Here is a 24,198-nt window from a genome sequence, read left to right as displayed (position 1 = left end):
GGCCACTGGGAAGTAGGCCAAAATTACAGGCAATTCAGAAGGCTGGGATTGAACTGATCGTCTGTGGCGTGGCTCCATTAAGCTGTACCATCTGTTTACAATGAGACGGAATTTATTTTATTCAATGCATTTGTAATGCTCCGGTATTCCTTTAAAGCTGCAAACCACTTTTTTTTTGCAACAGAACATTTCAACATGGTAATTGCAGTCTTGACACTACCACACAAACTTATAAAATATTCTAAACATCTTGTGCTATGCACTCAGAAGAGCACTTCGAATTCCCTGCTGCCAGATGCATGTGTATATAAGCCCAGGCTTTTTGCCGTAACATAGACTTCCCCATAAGGTTGTCAGCCAATAGACCATAACGGAGCAAAGTCTGATGTTGATCAAGTTGACTTAATCAACACCTCAAAGACAATGGTTCCATATCCCATCGAGGGCCTTTACCAACCATGCCCACCCAACGAACCCATACAAGTGTGAATTAAACAGACACAAAAATACAGGTAGTCCCCGAGTTACGATGCTCCGACTTACGATATTTCGATCTTACGATGGCGATAGCGATACGACAAAATTGCCATCAACAACCTAACATCGTTCAAGTGTGCAGACGACGGACAGAATCTTGGTGAGTACAGGACAATATGATACGCTACGATACGTTCAATGCATGTATGATACGTAACTTTAGCGATTTCATTTTAGGGTTACCACGATACGATACGTTCAATGCATTTTAAAAGTTTTTATAGCAGATAGGATTGTTTCCTGAAAAAAACGTTTCTATTAAATTGCAGTTCATATAGGTAGGCTAAGGATTTACCTTGTTTCTTTTTTACTTTAAAATTTACTGTGCAATACAGTATTGTAATTAATAAATACATACAGTATATAGTTTATATAGTACGGCACTGTAAATTGCTCTGTTTTGCGAAATTATCACCATTCTTTAAGACTCCTGGGCAGGCTAGGCCATCTTCAACTTACGATATTTTAGACTTACAATGGGGTCGTCGTAACGCATCTACATCGTAAGTAGAGGACTACCTGTAAACGCCTCATTCTGGCACAAACTCCCCCCCCCGCACTCCCCAATAATCCAAAGCAAAGGCACAACCCCCCACCCCAACACATGCAGCACACACCAGTCTGAGAACTTACGTTTGCGGCTGAGAGGGATCATCCCCAAGGGATACGGTATCCCCTTGGATCTCATTGAAGCACTTTTCACAGTAGTGATACCTGTCAGCAATAAGGCCATATTTGGGTGAACTGTCCGCCCCAACAGAACACAGCCAACGCGGCGGCAACGAAGCCAAGCAGGGGAGGGGTGGCGGGCGGCGACGGCGACCGGCACAAACCGACGGGGGAGGGTGGGGGGGCAGGGAGCGATTGGTTGATGAGGTTGCAAGTGGGAGGAGGGCAAGGGGGGGGGTGGGGAATCATTTTAGGGGGGTCGTGAAGGGGGCAATGCGTGCGGTTTTTTTTTGGTGGGGAGGAGGAATAAGGGGCGTGTAAAATACAAGGGTAGTGGGTTGTGAGGTCGGGAAAAAACAAATGGTACGCACAAAGGGGAGACGCAACACAAAGACAAACACAGAGCAGAGAGCCAAAGCAAAGCATTAGATTAGCAACTGATTTCAAAATTAACACGTCGATCAAGTCACATTACAATGAATTCCACCCGTAATCAACCGCCACTTTCCATCGATTCCTTGACCAAGCAATCAAGATAACGAATATCATTAACGCCATCGTGGCTTTTGATTTACTGTGATAATTTTCTCAATTTACTCTTGCCATGTAAATTATGGTTATAATTTGTTTAACAATACAAGCAGGACTTTACTTCTTTAAAAGTTTACACGTTAAAGAATTCGCTACCATAATCAGCAGTGAAGCGGATTCTTAGTACGAGATTGCAAAGCGAAGCAGGAAATGGTAAAAATACAAAATGCAGCAAGCATGGGGGGAGCTTGAACAAGAGGGGCACAGGACAGCAAGTTTGGGGGGGCGGGGGGGGGTACGGTTTAACCCTCAAGCCAGCAGCCATTTATAAAAAGCAAACCAAGTCTTTCCAACGTTCATTTCGTGTCAAATAATACTCCTGGATGCGAGGGCTAATGCCTCTTATCTCGCTGAGCAATTGTTCATCCGAAGTGTAGACTGATTGAAATAATAGATGCAACAGAGTGTTGCATACAAAGGTTTAGGAGCCTGTTCTGTGGCTGATACAATTTTCAAAATGCACGCGCTTGCTTGGGGGAAGATTTGGGCTTGAGCAGCCCTAGTTGAACCAATAGGATTCCCAGATAAACCACAAAGGCATGTCCATCACAACACTTCACATCATTTTAGAATATCACCAATGGCCTTTGTATACAAGAAATTACAAGCAACGACTACCAATTTGAAGTGTAGTGTCACCGTAGAATTGAGTAGAGATTGGAGATTATCTGTGCGCAACTGAATGGATTAACTGCAAATACGCTTGTTTGGCCTTTGTAGGAGGAAAACACAATTTTAGAAATGTGAGAAATTAAAAGGTTTCCCGAGCAGCCAGTGGAACAGGTTAGAAGAAGTGGTGGCTGGGGTGGGAAGGGCATGGACAGAAAAGGGAAATCAGTCGGAAGGATAAATGCATGGACTGGAAAAAGCAGGCAGGTGACAAAGAACCACAGAGGTTACATCTGTAACAGCAAGACCACATCCCCCCCCCCCCCCCCGTGTCTCCTCGTACAACTGAAGCGAACGAGAAGCTTGCAAGGTTAGGCAGAGGATGAGCAGTCTATCCACGGAAGATAACGTTGCATCAGAGATCCTGCACAGAACACCTAGAGAGTCACGTTGAAAGGGTCGAAACGTCGCTGCACTATTTGACGAGTTGTTTTACCCTTGCACATACAACCCATAGTGCCAAGCTATTCCTTTTATCATTTTTATTAGGATATGCTCGGTACAGTTTAAGTTTTTTAATTTCAAGGACTGCAATTGTGTAACTCGTGCAGTTTGCATCACCATCATGTGTCCATTGTGTTGTGTGGCCATGATGGGATAAAAAAACATCTAAATAAATTACACTGGCAATTATAAGGTTTTGTAAAATGTTATCACTGTGGTGCAATGGCCTTATCCTGCAAAGGACGTCACAGAATATTTAACATTTTCTATATCAGGCAGCGCTCATTTGGTAATGCCAAACCAAAATAGCTGTGACCCTTTGAAACCTTGCTGTGTAGAGAACATGCTTAGCATGAGGTTTATTTTTTTATTAATCTGCACAAATATCAAGTGGCATAGAAGTCGGGTTTATTCACTTTCCACTTTCTAATTGTGTGAACTCGGAAAAAGTAGACATCACAACGCGTGCACTGCACCTGCAACGGCTGTCCACAGAATTATGTCTCATAAAAGTGACAGGCTTGTGGTGGTGCAAACACAATTCTGCAAGGAGCCCTCTCTACATCTTGCGGAAGAGATATCTTCCCATCCCTTTCTTTCTCCCACATCTGCAAGGCAGTGTTCCATCTGCGGTAGGATTTAAAGACCGGTTTGGTGCAGACTGATAAGGATAGGTTATAAATCAAGTCTCATGCTGCAAGAGAGAGGTTAGTGGAAGGGAAGACAAGGAGCTGCCAGCAGAAATAGGAAAGGCTTAAGAGCAAAGACTGAATGAGAAAAAAGAAAGAAATGCCATTTTTCAAAAACCATCCCACAGCTTTTGCAGTTCACCCATTCTACACTGGAACATTTGGGCCCCATTTGCAAGTGCTAATTGTATAACCAATCATCTGGCCCACTTCTGTGGAAGAACAAAAACTCAGCAAGTGTCAAAGTACGTGGAACACGGCGGTTCTTGTCTTGAACTACTGGCAAAAAACAAAACGTGTTAGTTCTGCTTTTAATTTTACAGTTATTATTACGACCACGATGTAATTAGCTTTTTCAACTATTATTAATAGTAGCAGTTAAACATTGATTGTGTCGATTGCGTACATCACAAAGCTCAATTTAAACAATACTGCTAAATATAGGCCCACCTCAATGTAGCTGCACAATGCTTTGTCAGACTTTGTTTTGTTGAAAGTCAACATGGCAGCAGCCTTGCTGCTTTTGTTCGGCACCAAATGTGCGCACGTAACATTGTTGGGAGCTCCCAACGACGACGCAAACTAGCAGGCAACACTCGTGCCGTTTAGTCGGCGACTGGCTTTGTGGGCGGGGGACGGAGACAAGGCACGTGAGGGGGGAACCACCCTGTGCGGCGCGCGCTCACCTGTTTTGGTAGCTGAAGTAGGAGGCGTCGCGGGGGATCGTGCACAGCTGCTTGCCGTAGCAGCACAGCGTTTGCGGGGAGAACTCATACTGAAACGACACGGCACGGGGAAAACAAACCCACGGCATCAACGATGCGGCACCACGATCACTGACGCCGCCACCTAAAAGTCATCGAGTTGAGGTGGCGTTGTGGACAAATTTGTAGGCAAAGAGCTCCGCACCGTGCGAAGAGAGTACGGGCACAATCATCGCACTCACCTTGCGTCCACAGCAATAGCCCAAGCTTTGCATGACGGGGTCGATCTCCTGTTCGAACACCTCGGCCAGCTTGGAGCAGTACTTGTAGACACGCGACGTCTTGCGGTTGTAGAGCCAAGCGTTGTTGAACATGAGCCACACGTCGTCCACGTACTGCCATGGCTCCTGGTACTGCCCCGTGTCCAGTTTCCGCTTTATTGTCGACAGGTCCATTGGGGTCTTGACGATGTCAAAGTAGTCCTGCCGACACGGCGGCAACGCGAGAGTGAAGGGTGCGCTCGCCCAGCTCGGCACGCGACTCGGACGCGCTCAACACGCCACGGGCAAAATAAAGCCGTTATAGAATAACAAACAAAAGCACCAATATCAAGAAATATCAAGCATCCGAAAAAACCATCGCGATGGCTATGCAATCTTATGTTTGAGCAAAGTGAATTCTCATGAACCCATAAGCGTCTGGATAACAGCGCGAGTCAAATTAAGTACGTACATGAGCAGAAATAACTGCATCCAGTTAAAAGGCTGCAAAAAGTTGTGCAGTTTAATCAGCGAAAGTGTTATAGATTCACTTGTAGGTTGAGAAATTTAAATGTGATTGAGGGAATGGCGTACAAATCAAGCGCTCAATTCCTTGACAGCGGCAAAACAGCAGCACGATCGCAACGCACTCACTACCCTCCACACTGCACCACCTGGGGGCCAAAATGTATACAACCGTATAAGGTAATGCTAATCCGTCACCACTAGCAATTTCATAATTTGGTGCGTTTCTGTTAAAGAAACGTGGCTTTACGGTGTCTGGGTGGTTCACATGTCACTCAGAGCAAACACAGCCAGGGGGCATGGGTTCGGGCGAGCAATTGAAAACAATTAATGAGCTTCACGCACATGCGCCTTCAGCACATGGCTAGCAGGCCGTCAACAGTCGAGCCGGATTTGTCGATACCACGATTGCCTGGTACCCAATACGCAAAATAAGGAGCAGCATTTTGCTCAAGTCTCCGAATACACGGGCATTATATTTCACGGGCATGAGTCACTCGGGACCAAAACAAGCTGTGGCTTCTTTAAAGACACGTTTTTTTTATAAAGGACCTCAAACGGTCGGTACGTAAAATGGCCGAAGGGCACAACGTCCTCCCCCCAACGAATTGCACAGAATCACGACGAAGGCTGAAGGGGATCATCAACTTTTCTGCAGCAGAACTGGTACCACCATTGTGGCCAGCAGATGGCAACACAAACGTGCGTTCGGCTTGAGCGTGGCTTATCACGGAGAGGACCTTTAATTTGGAGCCTTAAAATCAACTGTCGCGCATAAAGTTGCCGGTCAAGAAATGTCCGTAGGCACTTGTGGGGGCGTTAACGGCTTCATTTGGCCTTTATTTATTTATTCATTTTAAACTATTTTACACGTGTAGCATCATGTAGCGATTTTGCAATTGGAACTTTCCAACACAGTTTTAGCTCGCTCCGTATAATAATGGTACAAAATCTCCCGTGGCTGTGTCTTACCGTTTCGCAGAAACGCCAAAAAAATTTGATGACACATGCGCGCACACACACACACGCACACACAAACAGTAAAGCTGTAAGCGGGCTAGCTGGGACTTCATTTCCGTTCTTCTGACGTACTGAAAACATGTCAAGATGGGCAGATTATCTTCAGGTGACATTAATGAAGGTGGAGTATGAATGCCAATTAATGTAAATAAAGCAACTTTTAATATCTTAAATCTGCAAAAACAGAGGTTGAAGAAACAAAAATCAAATCCCAGCAAGCTTTGGGTTATTGCACACGACAGAGGTAGTGGAGCAACGAAGGGATCAAGAACTGCAATGGAAGAGTTAAGGCATCACCAGCATAGATTTTCAAAGATTTTAAGCAAGGGCTTAAATAGGGCAACATAGCAGCACCAGCAGTTTTTTTTTTTACAAATGGCTCACGGTAACAAACGGCCTTAAGTTTATACGAATTTGGTACATAAATACCGGTTGACATGCACACACACACACATTCAGCACCGAACAGCGATTTAATCGGCGCACTCATTTTAAATGATGCTATGTTCAGTTTATATCCATCACTACAGTTTTAAATGGAATCCATAATAGAGGTTTTGGTCGCCAAAGCCTAAATGTTACACATTTAAATGGGATATCGCTTAAGTTGAAGCTGAAACTTCCTTAAAATCTAGTGCGTGGGGGTGGTGGTAAAACCAAGTGAAGAGACTTTGGGTCTATACATCAAGGTTTCCACACGATAGCTTTGAATGCTACCACCAATAGGAAACTCAAAAGACAGTTATTATGCATTTAATCCAGGACCCAAACTTCTGTCAAATTGTGTTCACTTACAATGCACTAACAGTGACGACAGGGGTTCACCCCCGAATGCCCGCACCGATCTAAATTTGGGTTTACTTTTGGTTCTTTTCATTGCAGCCATCTTTGAGAGGTCTGAAAGGAATGAGCTCTGCCACACCCCTGGACAAGGTTAAGAGAGGGGGCAGCCTTTATGGGCAGTAGTGGCAGCTAACACAGTAAAAAGTGGAGCGTTCATATTTGGCAAAGGCAAACTTCCTGGGTGCATGGCTTTCTCACAACGATGCTTCTCCTAAGGCTGCAAACTCTCCGACACATGTCCACTACAATTAATAGGTGCAAGCACTACAAGAATAACAGGTGTCCTTTGCGGTTCATTGAAAAGCTGCTCGGGTGCATGCGGGTGTGATGAATAGAGATGTACACGCACTCATGTACACAAGGTTGGTGTCAGGTGAGATTGCACGAGAAGCTAGGCAAGGCATCCGAGCAAAAAGTGGGGGTTGGGTGAGTCACGTGGAGATTTAAGTGCCACACTTATATGCCCAAAGTCCAGGTTCTGCACGAGTTTGCGGGTTTCCCAATGCGGTAACTAGGTCGTGGTTTAATGAACAAGCAACACTATGCATTTTGAATTAACCACTGCGACAAGTTAAACTCAACCAAGTTCGGGAAGCGTAGATAAAATCTCCCGATTGTTAAGGCTCGTGGCGCAGCGAGGGGGTGAGGTGGATTAAACAATATCAGGCCTTACTCAAATGCCCCAAGTCAATTAATGAAATTTCCCCCCTGTGATAACACAGGGTTCTCTAACAATTACCAACAACAGCTCAGCCAGTTTTTCCCAGACTTGTGGGTGGCATAATTTAAAATTGGGCAGTTGCCTTCAGAAGGATTTTCTAAAATGCCAGGCTTTGTGGTTGGATGGATACACACAGCCGTGTGCACAGGTGCATTGATGGATGAAACCCCTTGTTCAGAAACAGGTGAGTCATCTAAGCTGCATTGCAATAAATTTTGCTTTTTAGCAAAAGCTCTGCTGAAGAGCTTTCGATAAAAGGACATTCTTAAGGAAGGGAGAGTGGCACTTCCTTTGACATAATCTAAAATAGAAAATCTCTCATTTGCAATTAAGTACTCGAGCAATGGGAGCAATGAGTGTCTCTAGCTTTGGAACAAATCCTGTGGGGAGGGTGCCAAGATGATGATGATGATTGTGACTGTGACGTGCAAAGTGTAACTCACGGGAATCCCCAGTGCCTGTGGGTCCACGGGCTGACGGAAGGGCAGGGACTCGGGGTCCTGCCGGTACAGGGCTTCCAGTGTGGGCATCAGAGCCTGCCGTAGCTCCTCGGGCTTAAACACTGCACGCCGGTGGCACACGAACGCATTTCCGTTAGGAACGCCGCCAAGCACCGCCTAGGCATGTACTGGGTTGGGGCAAAGGCGACGCAATCCAAATGTCATCCTGTGGACATGCACCCAAGGTGTGTGTGTGTCTGAAGGGAGCATTAGTGATTTTAAAGTCTTTTTTCCTCAAAAATTAAATTTTTAACTCATGTCAGACAGCAAGGGACACAGCGCAAATACATTTCTACTAGGCAGGTATATTCACTCAAACATCCCCCAACGATTCAACAAATTGTCACGATTGAATTCAAGATAAATCATATTTTGGCTTGTTCATATTGTCTCATCATTACCCAAAGAAACACGATTAGAAAATAAGTAGGAAGTAAAATTGAACAGATTCTCAGATGCATTATTTGATGAATTTATCCTGATATCAGGAATTAATTACAACCTATGACTAATTACATGACTGGCATCAATAACACAAGAGCTCCTTGTTCTTTTAAGTCTCGTCTTCTGTTAGCAAGCACAGCAGCGAAGGAAGGCAACGGTCCCAGCTTTGGGCACGATGTAGGTAACGTATGTATATACTGCATATATGTATGCACAACTTTTTCTGCAACGTACGTAGCCAACCGTGCTAATTGGAGGTAGGCGAGGGGTGGGGGATGCCGTCACCTTTCTTGGGTCGTGGCTGGGGTGTGGCGGGCGAGGGCTGTGGCCCGGTCGATGAGTTGCTCGACTCGGAGCTCTCCTCCTTCACCTCCATCTTGATATCGGGCTTCTCGTCCACCTCGCTCGGCTCCATCTTTTCCACCTCGCCGTCCACCTCCTCCCGAATCGGCTGCGGACGACGGATGGACAGTGGTCAGCATTGCAGGCTACAGACGCCCGTCATCGGGGACTCGAGCACCAAGAGCCGCACTGTTGTTTTGTTTATCAACACAGTCAAAGCCTAGTGATGGGACCAACTGCTAAAACGTGAAATGCTTTGAGAGAAGCGAACAGCTTGGTTTTAACCAAGTGGTGTTCGGCATGTCCAACGTTTCGTTCCCAGCAATTCACATCCTGAAGCTCCCAGAGCATGAGAGTGAAACGTCAGAAGTCGTGCCAAACAACAAGAATTACAACCCAAAAATACGTCGGATAGCGTTAATGCACAACCGCAATAAGCTACGTAAAGTAGCTTTTATTTTGGAGGTATGTACCCAAGCTGTGTGTTCTGGGCTATCCGAAATATGAGAGACGAAGCTGTGTTACTGAGAAAAAATTTGGGAAAATGTTCCATCAGTGTTCTTGTGATATTGCTGCTCTGATTTTACATTAAAGCGTATGGGCAATCCAGGGATGTCACTATGCCACCAGTGATGAACCTGACAGGACGTTAATTTTAAGAATTAATTAACTTCAAACTTGCGTTGAACAGCCCAAAAAGCATGGATCTAAAAGGTTGAATCTTCTTTTAAGCAACAAAACATCACAGGAAACGAACGTACACCTAAGGTCCATCAGGTGCAAAGATACAAAACCTGCAGAGAAATACCCATTAAGGATTTTCTACATGACTTTGACAAGCATAGTTACTAAAATACACAAAAATCTATCCCTCAACCACTGAGAACTGTCATAATTCATGCTCACGATTTCACTGAAAACTATGTCATCTTACATCACATTCATTTCTTTTCTCTTACTTCATTCGACAAAAACGTCATTTCAATTCTTAACGTAAATTTTGATTTAAAGCTTTCGTGACTGCAGGAATTCATCTTCTTGGTTCTTTCGGTATTTCCCTTCTACGTGACTTTACCGAAAGAACCAATAAGATCTTAACGTACAATTAGACTTGATGCGGGTAACACCGCAATTCAACATTTTTAATCCGCAAATCCATATCGACAGCGTCTAGCAGTGGCGGCACCGCTATACCTTAACGTCGGGCTTCTCGTCGGGCTGGGCGGCACCCTCGCTGGCGCCCTCCTCCATCTTTATCTCCATCTTGATGTCGGTGGTGGCGGCGGTGGCGGCTGTGGGGACGTCCGTGGGCACGGGCTGCGAGCCTCCGTCCGACGCGCTGCCCGCCGATGCCGGGGTGGCCACCTTCACGTCGGCGGCGCCCACGCACGACTGTGACATCTAGGGAGGCAGGAGTTGCCGAATTAAGTAACAGGATTTCGATTTAAAGCGTTCGTGACTGCAGGGATTCATCTTCTTGGTTCTTTCGGTAAAGTCACGTAGAAGGGAAATAATAAAATAATAAAAATAAAACAATAAAATTTCGATTTAAAGCTTTCGTGACTGCAGGGATTCATCTTCTTGGTTCTTTCGGTAAAGTCACGTAAAATGGAAATAATAAAAATAAAACAAAATAATTCTCACGACGTTTCGGCCACAACGCAAGTAGCAAGTAGGACGGCTACTTGCGTTGTGGCCGAAACGTCGTGAGAATTATTTAATGTTTAATTTTTATTATTTTATTATTTCCATTTTACGTGACTTTACCGAAAGAACCAAGAAGATAAGCAACAGGATGTTCGCGTTGGGCGTGCATCGATGGGCACAATAAAGTCAATTCTTAGGCATCCAAGGCGATTATCCAAGAGGATTTTACGAGGACAGGTTGAAGTTAATGGATATTCTGATGGGCAAATTGCATTCAAAATGGCTTGCAGAATAGTTGTTGGCCGTTAAATAAGTTCCTAAATGGTTGCATAAAAACAAACCATTCAATGCAAAGTGAGTTACGAATGCCATTGCTCCAAACAAAGATTTACCACCTGGCTACATCTTCTTGGTTCTTTCGGTAAAGTCACGTAGAAGGGAAGTAATAAAATAATAAAAATAAAACATAATAAAACAATTCTCACGACGTTTCGGCCACAACGCAAGCAGCCGTCCTCAGGTGAAAACCAGGTCCGTCGAGGCGACAGAGTCTGAATGAAACAGCACACGAGCTTGGAGCATATATATAAGCTGGGCGCATTGACAAAGGAATTTGCATATCAAAAGGAATTTAGCATATTTATGGGAAATGCAGGAATGTGATTAGTACTGCATATGCATTATGCAGGATTAACAGCATCAAAGGGAGCTGCAGTTACTGCTGCTGCTGCAGTTGCTGCTGCTGCAGTTTCTGCTGCTGCTGCAGTTGCTGCTGCAGTTGCTGCTGCTGCTGTTACTGCTGCTGCTGCACTTGCTGCTGCTGCTGCAGTTGCTGCCTTATCCATTTTAATATAACACTATGTATTATTCTACCCACCCTAATGTGTATCACACTGCTATATGTTTACTATACAATTACGACACCATACATTACTCTGCACACTGCACCATGCCAGTGAGTGGAACGCGGTCTGAAAGTCACCGTAAACGTGAACACAATCAGTTAAGATCCGAATCTTAACTGATCAGTTAAAATCCGAATCTTAACTGATCAGTTAAAATCCGAATCTTAACTGATTGTGTTCACGTTTACGGTGACTTTCAGACCGCGTTCCACTCACTGGCATGGTGCAGTGTGCAGAGTAATGTATGGTGTCGTAATTGTATAGTAAACATATAGCAGTGTGATACACATTAGGGTGGGTAGAATAATACATAGTGTTATATTAAAATGGATAAGGCAGCAACTGCAGCAGCAGCAAGTGCAGCAGCAGCAGTAACAGCAGCAGCAGCAACTGCAGCAGCAGCAGCAACTGCAGCAGCAGCAGAAACTGCAGCAGCAGCAGCAACTGCAGCAGCAGCAGTAACTGCAGCTCCCTTTGATGCTGTTAATCCTGCATAATGCACATGCATATGCAGTACTAATCACGTGCCTGCATTTCCCATAAATATGCTAAATTCCTTTTGATATGCAAATTCCTTTGTCAATGCGCCCAGCTTATATATATGCTCCAAGCTCGTGTGCTGTTTCATTCAGACTCTGTCGCCTCGACGGACCTGGTTTTCACCTGAGGACGGCTGCTTGCGTTGTGGCCGAAACGTCGTGAGAATTGTTTTATTATGTTTTATTTTTATTATTTTATTATTTCCCTTCTACGTGACTTTACCGAAAGAACCAAGAAGATGAATCCCTGCAGTCACGAAAGCTTTAAATCGAAACCTGGCTACATCTCGGAACAAAATGTCTGTCAATCATGTGTCCAGGAAAACATCACTGGATCATTTTAAAAAGGTCACCAATACATGTTCATAAACGTATTTGCTGTCTTGCAGACTCTTGGCTACCTTACCGACCGGTAGGTTTAGGAGTCAAAGATCTGAATTTCGTCGACAGTGCTGTATTACAGGTATGCACTAGTTGACAAAAATGAGCATTCTAAGGGCAACGGACTAACCATGTGTTGAAAAAAAGGGGACCGACATTTGGTTTCAGGCTGATGTGATGACGAGAGTGCAGTTTGTCTGAGCATCAGTTTGGCATTTAAGAACCTTTTTTCAATAATTTGTCATTGTTATTAGAAATAATTTATTTTATGATCCTGTTTAAATAGCTTCTTGTTCATCTCATTTGTAGTGCTATACACCACATTAGGCAAAACGTAACATGAGCATGTGGGTAAGCATAAATCCTAAACGACGATTCAAACCGAGCATCCTGAGCATCACAGAATTTTAATCCTGTGCATTGTTACGCAACTAGCAGCAGCTATTGCACACCACAGTGCTATCCATACCCAGTTCCAACCACAGTCGCACGCAAACATGTTGGCATTACGCGTGGCTCTGCGTCGCAACTCTCCCTGCCGGCTCACCGGAGTCTTGGGCTGTGGCTGGCCCGGCGTCCCGGGCTGTGGCTGTGGCTGGGACTGCGGGCGCGGTGGTTGCTGCAGGTGCTGGGGCCCTGCGGTTGGGGATGGCCCCACAGACGTGGGTCCCTGGGCCGGAGGCAGCGTCGTCTGCGCCATAGGAATCGCCTGGCTCTGTGGAGAACGCTGAACCTGCATTGCGCCCGGGGGACAAAAAATCCACAATGGTCAAAAGGCCATCAGGGCCAATTACGTTGATGTGCCAAACACACTTTACTATTGTTTCCATCCTTCGGTCAATATCCCGAATTTGGTTGCACAATAAACACCAGGCCTTCTAAGATCTCATAACTACCAATGGCTTTAGGTCTTACCCTAGATTGCCAACCTCCCGATGCCCAACTCCAATGCCTGCCTGTGTACCTGTTTCTCGTACATTCTGCACATCTCCCACCTAAAGCAACCTCCACTTTCTAATTACATTCATACAGAATATGCTTTCAAGATTAGTATTTCTCCGATTTTAGCCAACTTAAAGGATAACTGCTCAAACCAGATAGCCCAAAGCGCATGCAAATGGCATACGCCATGTTGCTTCTTGTTGTATCCGCCGTGTTTAACCTCAATGGCCAATGTTCAGTTCTAAAATATATTCTGACATTTCGATTCCACAAATAAAAAACCAAAGCTTTATCAGTAAGTCACCCTCCACAGTGGTTACCAATGCAGCCCACATACCTGAGCAAGCGGTTGAGGCGGTGGTTGAGGCTGCTGTTGCTGCTGCTGCTGCGGCATCTGCTGCTGGGGCGACTGCTTCCCGTGCATGCCAGATTGGCCCGTGGGCGGCTGGCTGGACTGATGGGTAGGTGGCAGAGGAGACCCGGCTGATGGAGCCATCCCGGCCACCTGTGTCACTGGAGGAAGCCCTGCGTTCCCCTTTCCACTGTTTTGCATGACTGTGCTTGGCATGGGTGCCGCCTGTACAAGACATGGGGGGGGGAGGGAGCGGTGAAATCCAAAGAAAGCGTGTGCATGTAAATAAGACCAGCAAAGTTTGGAAATTTTCCCACCAATTTGCAACCCGACATCATCAACTCTGAAAAACTCATTCATCAGTGTTGTTGATTTTTTTGTTCTTTATGCACCACTTTCAATGCATTATCAGCAAATAATGTTTAGATTTGAAATCAGCAATTATGAACCTCCCAACACAATGAGACTGTCCAACATGTTGTGTCACATGTAAAGCAGTGAACTGCATCGATTTGTATTATTGTTCTCTGTAATCGCAAGAAACATGGAGCTTGCATTGCTCTCCTTCCATGGAATTACAAATGACAAGAAATCTGAATATTTACCAGTTGTGAAGGAACACCTGCATAACGGTAAATGTCACTATGAAGGTACATGGAGGGACTATGGCACACACCTGTGTGGTAGCAGGCTGCGGAGGGGTTTGCGAGGGGGCCCCGCTGCTTGTGGGTTTGCCTGCTGTCACAGGAGGGAAAGGCCCCGCTTGTTGAGAGTGGAACTGCTGCTGTTGCTGCTGCTGCTGTTGCTGCTGCTGCTGCTGTTGCTGCTGTTGCTGCTGCTGCTGCTGCTGTTGCTGCTGCTGCTGCTGTTGCTGCTGCTGCTGTTGTTGTTGCTGCTGTTGCTGCTGTTGCTGCTGTTGTTGCTGCTGTTGCTGCTGCTGCGGTGTCGGCGGCTGCTGCTGCGATTGCGCTCCAATGTTGCCCATGTGCATCATGCTTTGCGCCGGCGGCATGCGCGTATTCCCCATCTGCAAGAACACGAACACAAAACCCATCATGAATCGACCCACGCAGTACAATGGGGAATTGGAACATCAACCCAAACAGCCGCCACGTAACGAATCACAAGTGTGAGACAATGAAGATGGTCAATGTTTACGCCATTCAGAATAACCATGGCTGGTAGCTATCATGTGATTCTCACCAGTAATGAAAGCTGGAAGCCAAACACACTGAACAATAATCAAAACGAGTTTCCAAAGTAATGGAACCCGATGCAGCAGAAAACACCAGCCGCATTTGATTTGTTTTTAAAAACCTTGATCACGAAATCCTACTTGCTATTCACTATAAGGCCACTACACAAATTAAGCAGTTACTTTCACAGGATCGACCATAGCTGCATCATGGGCTTATCGGTGACGTCAGCAATAGATTGTTGAAGGCACACATTTAACCACAACCGTGATGTTCAAAAGCAGCTGAGCCACAGCCTCCTACGAGATGCTGTGTTGAGTTAACATGGAAGAAGAGCAATTATAATTAGATATAAAAAGGGGGCATCTGATTTGTGAGACATTAAACCCAATAAAATACCCATGGAACATCACAGCTTCGTCTCACCGAGTGGAATTCACTGTTAACAATAAGCACCCATTTATGTTGGCTCTGGCAGCAGCAGCATGCCCTCGGCATCCTTGTGGGCATTTCAAGTGTGGCAACTTGCAAATGTAACATGGCCCATGCCAGCATGATTGTGGCAGACAGTAGGGTGGGAAATAAGAATATTTCTTGCTTAAATAAGCAAAATTTAACCACCAGCCACATTTCATAAAAAAAACATCCGAGATCGTGATTCGGGCTGTAAAAGCCAAAGCTTTTCGGCTTTGTCTACTGCAGCCTACTCAGTTGCTGCTTCAGGGGCGAGTACATGATTCCCCCACTAAACATTGGGGATGCGTGCATTCCTGGGAAATGTTACTCGAATTTGCTTAAAGAGAACTCTAATTTCCGAAACATAATTTTTCAATCAGGGGTTGTGTGTTCCTCGTCGATAATCCTTGAAGCAACGTGACTATACATCATGAAGTATACAAAAATGCATACGTTAACATACATTTTCACTCATAATAGATAGAACTAGAAAAAACTTTCCAGAGATGGTTTAGGACCTTATTTGATAGATGCTTCTTGGGGTGAGTAGTGTTGGAGTTACACAGACTAAGGGGGAAGAATCTGACAATGAAGCTGGAGCCACAAGAACGTTCACCAGAAGAAGCTGGCTCTCTTCTGGGCTCATCTACAGACCTTCTGACTTCATTGCAGAATGTAAAAAAATATATATCTGTCCAAAGACAGCTCGACAGCAATTTTTTTTCTTCCGCTCGTACAGTTCCTTGTAGCAATCATCATGCATCGCCAGCAAAGGACCATTGCGCCAAACGTGCGACCTCTTGCAACTTAAAAAAAAACTGCTCTTGCTGCCATATAGGTGTCCAGTAATTTGTTTGATCTATGGATCACGGGGGTGACCATGGGGGCCGGAGCCATTCTTCAAAGGGTTGCAGTCAACTTCCAACGTACAACTGCCAACTGAAGGACAAATTGCTAGAGTTTGTGCAACAAGAAAGGCAATGTGTCCAAAAATGGACAATTTGTCTCCTTCCAACTAAGCTCTCAATCACTAGTAGACCTGTCGTAGATGCAATGGTGACATTTCTGACAAAGTCGAACCATCGGATGCCAAGAAGGCATCTTTGGCATGGCATGTGCGAGGGCTGCAGCCTATCCAAATCAGCTTGAAGCAATGTCCAGGCCTCCATACCGTACAACAAAACTGAAAAACACAGCACTGAAACTCGACATTTGGTGCCCAGACTTAACCGTTTCTGGGACCAAATGCAGTTCAGACCGTTCATTATTCCTGAGGCCAGGCCTTAAGAATAGTGACAAAGAAAGCTGTGCTCAGGCCAGCTCATATTCCTTGTGGTGGTATAAGTTAATCGGCCTTGTCGTCTGCTTTTTTGTTCTAGCTGCATGAGCTCCTCATGACAGTCCTCACCATGGGACTCCAGCTACTCCACCATCTCCAACTCCTCTACGTTGTCGAGTCCAGCTACTTTGCGACACCGACTGTATTGTACGCACATAGGGGCGTACCACGTGAACATAATTTGTAATTGTCGCCGATTCATTTCGTCCTGTTACAGCGTAGCACGTCGAGAGCTCACCTGCCTCTGCACCTGGTGCGTGCTATGCGCGTACAATACTGTACAACGTCGCAAAATAGTCTGTTTTCACCATGTGCATTGCTATTTTGAGCTGTTTTTTTAAGAACACATGCAAAACATTAAACTCACAAGGAAATACATGTTCCCTAATTCATCAGCAAAGTATATGTGAAACAACACAAATATGACAACTTATAGGGGGGGGGGGGTGGTGGGGGGGGATTCCTGTAGCGATCAGCGGCAGTCGCGGCTCTCACCTGGTTGATTGCATTCATTTGGTTAATTTGGTTCAACTGATTTGGGTGGTTGAGTGGTGGCGTCGAGCGCTGGTTGAGGACGGCTGGTGGCACTGCCATCGGGGGCATCTGCCCAAACTGGCCCCCGGGTCCTGCGGGAACACGAGCACCAACAGCGCCGGCAAACTCAGAACCCGCCGCCACACCGTGCCACGCCGGACCCCGCCAAGCTCCGAGCCCAGGTCCTGCTGATTTGAGATGGCAGATGTCACATTCACATGTGTGTTGCTATGACAAATAACATATCATTAATTCATTCAAGTAACAAAGGCATCGCGCACACTGTCTGTATCTCAAGTTTCGCGCCGCACTTATAATTGATACACGGAAATAATAAATGGTAATCTATGGTACCCAATACACAAGACTGGCATGCAAAGTTAAAATGTTACGAGTTAGGCAAGGAAAATTTAAAAGAACACACGCTGCATGCGATTAGTTGCTTTCAGGCAGTTTTCCCCTAATTGGTCTTTCATTATTTCTGAAGTATTATTGTTCGTTTCTTACTTTTGAACAGTGATAATGCCGCAAAACACATTTTGGAAATTAAGGTTCTTGGAAACTACAAATTCCAAAAACTAACAAAAATATCAGTGCAGGACAACATCTATTGGGGCAGTTTGTTGCATACAGTAATTAATGATTAATTGATCGGGGCCTGGATTTTCAACGACAACCAAGTTACTGAATACATGTAAATGAAGCTTATATCAAAAGCACCCGAGACTCCCAAGTGACGAAAGGGACATTGCATTCTGCCACGGGATTTGAAAAATTCCCCACGTCAGGCGTGCCCAGCAAACCTAATTAAAGTGCAAATTAATTCTATTATATTCATATTGGCATCATTGCCCACACCTGGCATGGGGAATATGAAAACCCCGTGGCAGACCAGTCTGTCCCCTTAACCCAATGCGGCCAGTTGTATTCCGTGATAAACAAAATACTACATAACCTAATTTTTATTGCACTAACCACACTCCACAAGGGCAATGTGGAGTGGCTCACAAAACAGCCAGCCAAAACTGAATTTAATTCACCCACTCCAGGAGTAAGTAATTTGTCCGAGTTCGTGGCACTCCTCTGACTTCCCACAAGCAACACCAACATGTAAAGATTCACTGCAAGTGCAGGTCAGAAAAGTACAAGACACACAGTACATGCCCACATATGGTGCGGAAGTGAATTTTTCAGATGATAGTTTAGAAAAAAAAAAGTTCCATGGGTGGAAACAACCAATTAGAATACAGGAACCCTTCAGGGACATGGTGGCATAAATCTGGCACATTTCAAATTTACCCACCACAGTAGATTTGGAAGCAATTTGTCCCACAGTAAATATGACATAATTGGAGGCAACTCACAATATCTGCAACTACATTCAGAACACAATGGCCAAATCTTGTGAACAAGCACGGGAGCTTTCAAATGCATACCAATGCATAAATCAAGGGGTGTGTCCACCTGGTCATGCTATACTGGTACAAGGCTACAAGAAACAAACATTTGCTCTCCACGCAGTGGCAGGAGAATGGGTGATTGTGCTTCATGCAGAGAGTCTACCCCAGATCAAGCGGGCTTCCAGAAGCCATGGCAACACTTGTCTCATTCTTACAGTCCTGCGCGCTGGTCCCTACTGGGCCATCAATTAGCGATCACTCCACAAGTGGGTGGAAATATGTATTTCAAAAAATGATTCTCAATTACATTTAATTTGTATGTTATACTCGAGTGCAAGGAAGCTTCACATGCCGGAAGACACTTAATTATCAAGCGCAACAGAAACAATTAAATGTACATCACAAATTGAATTACTCATTAAAATTGTAATGAATTGAAGGTTTAATACCAAACTGCGCATTTCATTTCGTCAAACAAGACCTACCATACCATCTAAGGACTGGGCATGGATGATAATTGAAGTGGGTACTAAATAGAGAATAAAAGAAATGATTTAACCAAGGCAAGGGGCATCAAAACCTCTCAGCAGAGGGCATATGTCCTTCCCATTCTGCAGTACAACTGTCATACAGTGCAGTGTTCCCAATAATTGTTTGCACATTTTAAACTACCAGAGATCTCTTTTGTTAACTAATGTGTTTCTCTTCACCTATGCATTGAAACAAAGCAGCAATGATTAGGGGAAGGACAACTCAGTCATTCCATCCATGCTCAACCAAAAGGATAATTCTATTATTACACAACTCCTGTGATACCAGACAAAACACAAGAATCTGATGAGCTATGCAGCTCTTTTGCACAGACGTCCAATTGAATGTAACTCTCAGCCAAGTGAGTTTGAGCAATTTCACTCATCTGCATCAACCACCCATTCCTTTACCTTAACAGCGTTACAAGGGGAGACATGCCACCATGCCGCCAACATCATCACAGGAGTCTTACTAAAAAGTTCTACACTAGACAGAGTTTGCTCAAAACTGTTTTTTAAAGAGCAGATTTGCAAGATTAGATGGCTACACAGAGCTGTGTGCACAAGTGATAATTTAGTTGGCCTTTCTACCAGAATCTGTGGCATTCTTTTGCTATTAGTCTGGATTTTATTTCCTCATTCTCTAAGTCTAGTCAACTAAAGCAGTTGAAGTTTAGTGCGTTTCAGTTATTAAATTTTGGTGTGCGAGGGATGTTCAATTTCCTCCCATATTGAGGTCAGCCAATCAGTGAACTTCGTAAATGTTTTTAAAAACATATAGTATAGTTTTTTGTCATGAATGTCTTCCTCAGTGCACTGTAATCTATAAGGCCATTGCCGTTAGGCTTGACGATTTTCGTCCACTCATACTCTCATCCTTGACGAAACAAAAAAAACACACCGTTGACGAATAATTGTGTTATTAATTTCCTTAATAAAATAATGGAGCATAGAAGCTGAATGAGCTTTGCGGACGGCCCCTCCGTGAACTGGCAAGTACCTGGTGGAGCTGGCATGCGGCCATGCAGCTGAGAAGGCACCCCTGGAGCGCTTGGAGCAGTTGTGTGCATTATACCGGTGTCGGACATTGGCCCATCTGCACAAAAAAAAGATATCAACGTAAACTTCTTGTCATACATTATGAATAAAATCACCCTTTAAAGATCACGTCATTTCTAGACCCCCCCCCCAGCCTACAAATAAAGCATTCAGTACGGAGATGGTTGAAGACAAAGGACATGCCTGTACACGCCTCACCGTGACTGAAGGCACCAATGCTATCAGAATCTTGCAGAAGGCTCTCGTATGGATAAGGAGGGAGTGATTTTGTTCCGTCACTGCTTGGTTGTAGAGCCACCAAAAACTAAATATGGCTGCATTTAGTTATAGGGTTGATTTTTCTAAAAGTTTTTTGGAAGTTAAACATTAATCCCACTACGCTGTGCATGTATTTGTACATCCCTTTTGTTATGTTCACTGCTGGATAAGGACATCCCCATAAATAACCCTCTTGGGTTCACCACATTGATCAACAATTAAATTTCTGTACATGATATGGTCCCGATATGGTGCCCATTAGGATACGCGTGACTTCAATCGCACCGCATCCATGAATTTTAGTTGCTTGCCGATACACAATGGCTTTCATGTTAACACACACAACTGGACAGAAATATTCTTCACTAGGACCTTTCCCAGGTGCGCACACATGCTCACCTATTAGTCTCACAGGGTGCCCTTAAAATACCATGTGTGCACAATAGCCCTACTGGAGCCAATGGTTTACAAGCCTACCCGGCAATATGCACTTAGAGCTCTTACTGGGCGGTCGGATGGCCTGTCCCGGCGACATATTCATGGTCGGCATGCTAGCAGGGTTCTGCATCATCTGCTTCTGCATGCGTGACCGCCGCTTCTCCTCCAACTCCTTCTGGATCTTGTAGATCTTCTCCGCCAACAGATGGTAGTACTCCTCCTGCAAGGACACCGCACACAAAAACACGACGTGTTACTACTTTGGCACGCACATGAGTATGCCGTTCATACGCTGCTGAAGGGCAAGCGAAAGAGATGTCCACCCTCAAGGGGTGGATGACCGCGCGGGCGGGCACACCGTACCCGGCTGTTGGCAGACTCGTACATGTCCCCTTCAACCTTGCGTGCGTAGGCCACCAGGTTGCCCATCCGCCGGTCTTTCAGTGCAGCTGGGTCCGGCGTGGGGAATATGGCTTGGACACTGCCAGACGGATAATAAGTTAAAAACATCTTGTGAATAACATTAAAACGGGGGTCGGCAGTAAAGGATAAAGATAAATAAACGTGTAATTAAGGATACGCATACAGTTCTGTGTTCCTTTAACAACATCATGGATAAAGTAAGTACAGTTGATCAAAAACTGACTGCAACCTATTGAAATTCCCATGATTTTTCTTCTAAAGGATGCTTTTTAATGGAGTCCAACAAGCCAAGCTCTTCAAGTGCTTGTGGTCAGATAATGATGGGTGTGCTTGCAGTAAGTGTGCAAGGTGCCAGTACTTACAGCTTGTGCACCAGGTGATTTCGCAGGTCCTGAGTGACGTGCTCGTGCCAGGCCTTGCGCACGCCTGTGCTGGGGGCAGCCGTGGCCGCACTTGCCGTAAGCCCTCCGGCCTGTCCGTTATCCCCACCCATTGGGCTATAAAACACACAGACGGACACAAAAAAACAGAATTGACGATGAAAAGTTCCGGGCAATAGTCTCGACGAAGCGGAACCCAACAGAGATTTTGCGATGGGGAAAGTGATAAGGACAATGGACGGATGCACAACCACCATACCTCTGGGATCCGATGGGCGGCAGCATGCCAGGGTCCTGCATCATGCTACCCGACTGATTAGAGTTGGACATGCCCATTCCGCCAGCGCCCATACCACCCATCTGGTTGGCATCTGTGAACAAATGCATGAAAACACACGTTTTGCACGGTGGCGCCTTCATATTGTCACAGTACTTTGCATGGTAAATCTGAAAATAAGGCATTTGAGCACATGGCATTTACAATTAAGCTTTGACATAGTTCCAAAATAATTTAGCAAGGTATTCATGCAATTAGAAGATTTGAGGCTTAGAAATGCATTCAAATAAAAAATAAGTTATACCGTTTTAACACCTGTTATATTTTCTTATCTTCAAGAAACTGTTCAACTGAACTTAGGTCAACATCCAGCCTGTGTCGTGCAAGTTATAACACAATGTTTTGAATAGAGATGAATGTCCATTGGGAGATAAAAACGAATGTTTTTAACGCAATGATAAGAAACCCCAACAGTAGACTTCATAACTAATAATTAAAACACAGCTCTAATAAAGGCATTAAAAGTTTCTTATAAAGAATGCAATTATAGATATAATATCATATTGTTTTATAATACCATGTGATTTATCAAGCATTACCAATTGAAATAGTAATGTCATTAACTCCTAAACAATGTAAACACAACGTGCACTAACAATGAAAAGGGTGACTATTAATTTGAACTCGAGGGTGATTTTTATCTGGAGAAAACATTCTCACGGGACACTAAACGCTTATTTGCTCTCTGTAATGCGAGTATCTGCATGCAACGAGGCATGTTTCCGCTGCTTGGGTTTCGCGCATTGCCGTTTCTTCCTCACAAACCGAGAAACATTGGGGCAAGCCATAGACATGAGATTATTATAATACGCACAAATTGAGGAAACAGCGGTCACAATCACAACACTCCTTGCTGGTGGCGTGGTGAGAATTAAGAACCGACAGCTCCCATTGCTGCTATCATCAACTTACGTTATTCCTCGTAGTTGATTGCAAACACTTAAAATAATTCAGAGCCCTACCACATGCTGTTGCTTATTTAAATTGCACAATGGGCAGATTTAGTGTGAATTTTGGATGTGTGGTTGTGCAATGAGCAGTTGCTTAAAAATATATACTTTTTTAAATACTACTGAAAAGTAGGTTGTTCATGTTGGCTTTGATGGTGTTAGGATTGATATATTCCAAGTCTGTATGATAGACATGAAATTAATCATTTTAAAATTTAAGATTTTTGAGGCCTACCTATGGAGTCATTACAGCAGTGACTTTTCAAGTTATATTTATCAAAATGGTGCGTATTACACAACATATTTTATGCAAAAAAACAATGGAACTTTTACACTTAAATTAAGTGGATGGGTCTGCATGAAATTAAAATAACTTTGGCCTGTTTGGAGGAAATGGCATTTTGCCAACTTGCGTTATGTTATGTAGATATTTATTTGGTCGATTTCAAGTTAGCAAGTCACCTGCTGAGGAATACTGCTGTTAATTTTACTTTTTATTTCGAGTATATTGGCAGGAGTCCATAATCCCAATTCGAATCCATCATTTAGAACTCGGTGAATGCTCACTACCATAAAGGAAAATGATCCAAGTAATCGTCTCTTTAATGAATTTACACTGGATGGATTTTTTGCAAACAATCGTCATCTTGAAGGTATACTCACTGATGCTGTTCATGGCTCGATTGGCGCTCTGCTGCTGGGCCACATGGGGCGGACTGCTCTGGTACGGGATGCCCAGTGCGGCGTAGGCGCGCTGCATGGAGCTTGGGTCGATGGGGTTTGACGTCGAGAGACCGGGCGTGCTGGGCTGACCCATAACACCCGTGCTCACCGAGCTGCTCACACCCAGCGACGGGGCGCCGAGCAGGGCTGCACAACACACACAAAGCGTGACAAAGTTTACCCACCCGGCTTCGCACACCTCTGGGACGAGTACTGTTAGTGATCGCTGCGGCACACGTGTCACCGTTACGTGGCCGGTGCGGCGCACGTGTCACGGTTATGTGGCTGGTGCGGAGCAAGTGTCAGTCAGGGTTATGTGGCCAATGCCACGCCCGTGGACCACCCCTCGTCTCCCAGTCTTGGTTTATCGCGTGCGCACGAGAAAGTCGGAAGAGCAAGACTTTGCCGGCACGTGAACCTGTTCATCACACCCTGTGCCCCAGGCAACAAA

General features: G+C 44.8%; 1 protein-coding gene across 5 annotated transcripts in view; it reads right to left on the bottom strand.

The window, feature by feature from the left end:
- CREBBP (CREB binding protein) overlaps positions 1–24,198 on the bottom strand; it is a 52,199-nt gene that overhangs the window by 11,309 nt on the left and 16,692 nt on the right. Inside the window, exons 6-21 of one of the 5 annotated variants that reach the window (XM_061548839.1) lie at positions 23,688–23,894; positions 21,997–22,108; positions 21,720–21,854; positions 21,298–21,415; positions 21,001–21,154; positions 20,180–20,275; positions 17,211–17,437; positions 14,401–14,751; positions 13,710–13,949; positions 12,978–13,163; positions 10,153–10,359; positions 8,902–9,067; positions 8,116–8,234; positions 4,546–4,785; positions 4,286–4,374; positions 1,171–1,281 (exon numbers count right to left, since the gene is read on the bottom strand). In XM_061548839.1, the coding sequence (XP_061404823.1) occupies positions 1,171–1,281; positions 4,286–4,374; positions 4,546–4,785; positions 8,116–8,234; positions 8,902–9,067; positions 10,153–10,359; positions 12,978–13,163; positions 13,710–13,949; positions 14,401–14,751; positions 17,211–17,437; positions 20,180–20,275; positions 21,001–21,154; positions 21,298–21,415; positions 21,720–21,854; positions 21,997–22,108; positions 23,688–23,894 (2,758 nt within the window). The remainder of the gene's footprint in view (positions 1–1,170; positions 1,282–4,285; positions 4,375–4,545; positions 4,786–8,115; positions 8,235–8,901; positions 9,068–10,152; positions 10,360–12,977; positions 13,164–13,709; positions 13,950–14,400; positions 14,752–17,210; positions 17,438–20,179; positions 20,276–21,000; positions 21,155–21,297; positions 21,416–21,719; positions 21,855–21,996; positions 22,109–23,687; positions 23,895–24,198) is intronic. The other 4 variants (XM_061548841.1, XM_061548840.1, XM_061548842.1 and 1 more) reach the window with 4 other exon arrangements.

This window comes from Lethenteron reissneri, chromosome 10, assembly GCF_015708825.2.
Source record: "Lethenteron reissneri isolate LAM-NWPU_2019-01 chromosome 10, ASM1570882v1, whole genome shotgun sequence".
Classification (NCBI taxonomy): domain Eukaryota; kingdom Metazoa; phylum Chordata; class Hyperoartia; order Petromyzontiformes; family Petromyzontidae; genus Lethenteron; species Lethenteron reissneri.
The sequence above is the reverse complement of the archived record's forward strand: the minus strand, read 5'-3'. Positions and strand labels throughout refer to the sequence as shown.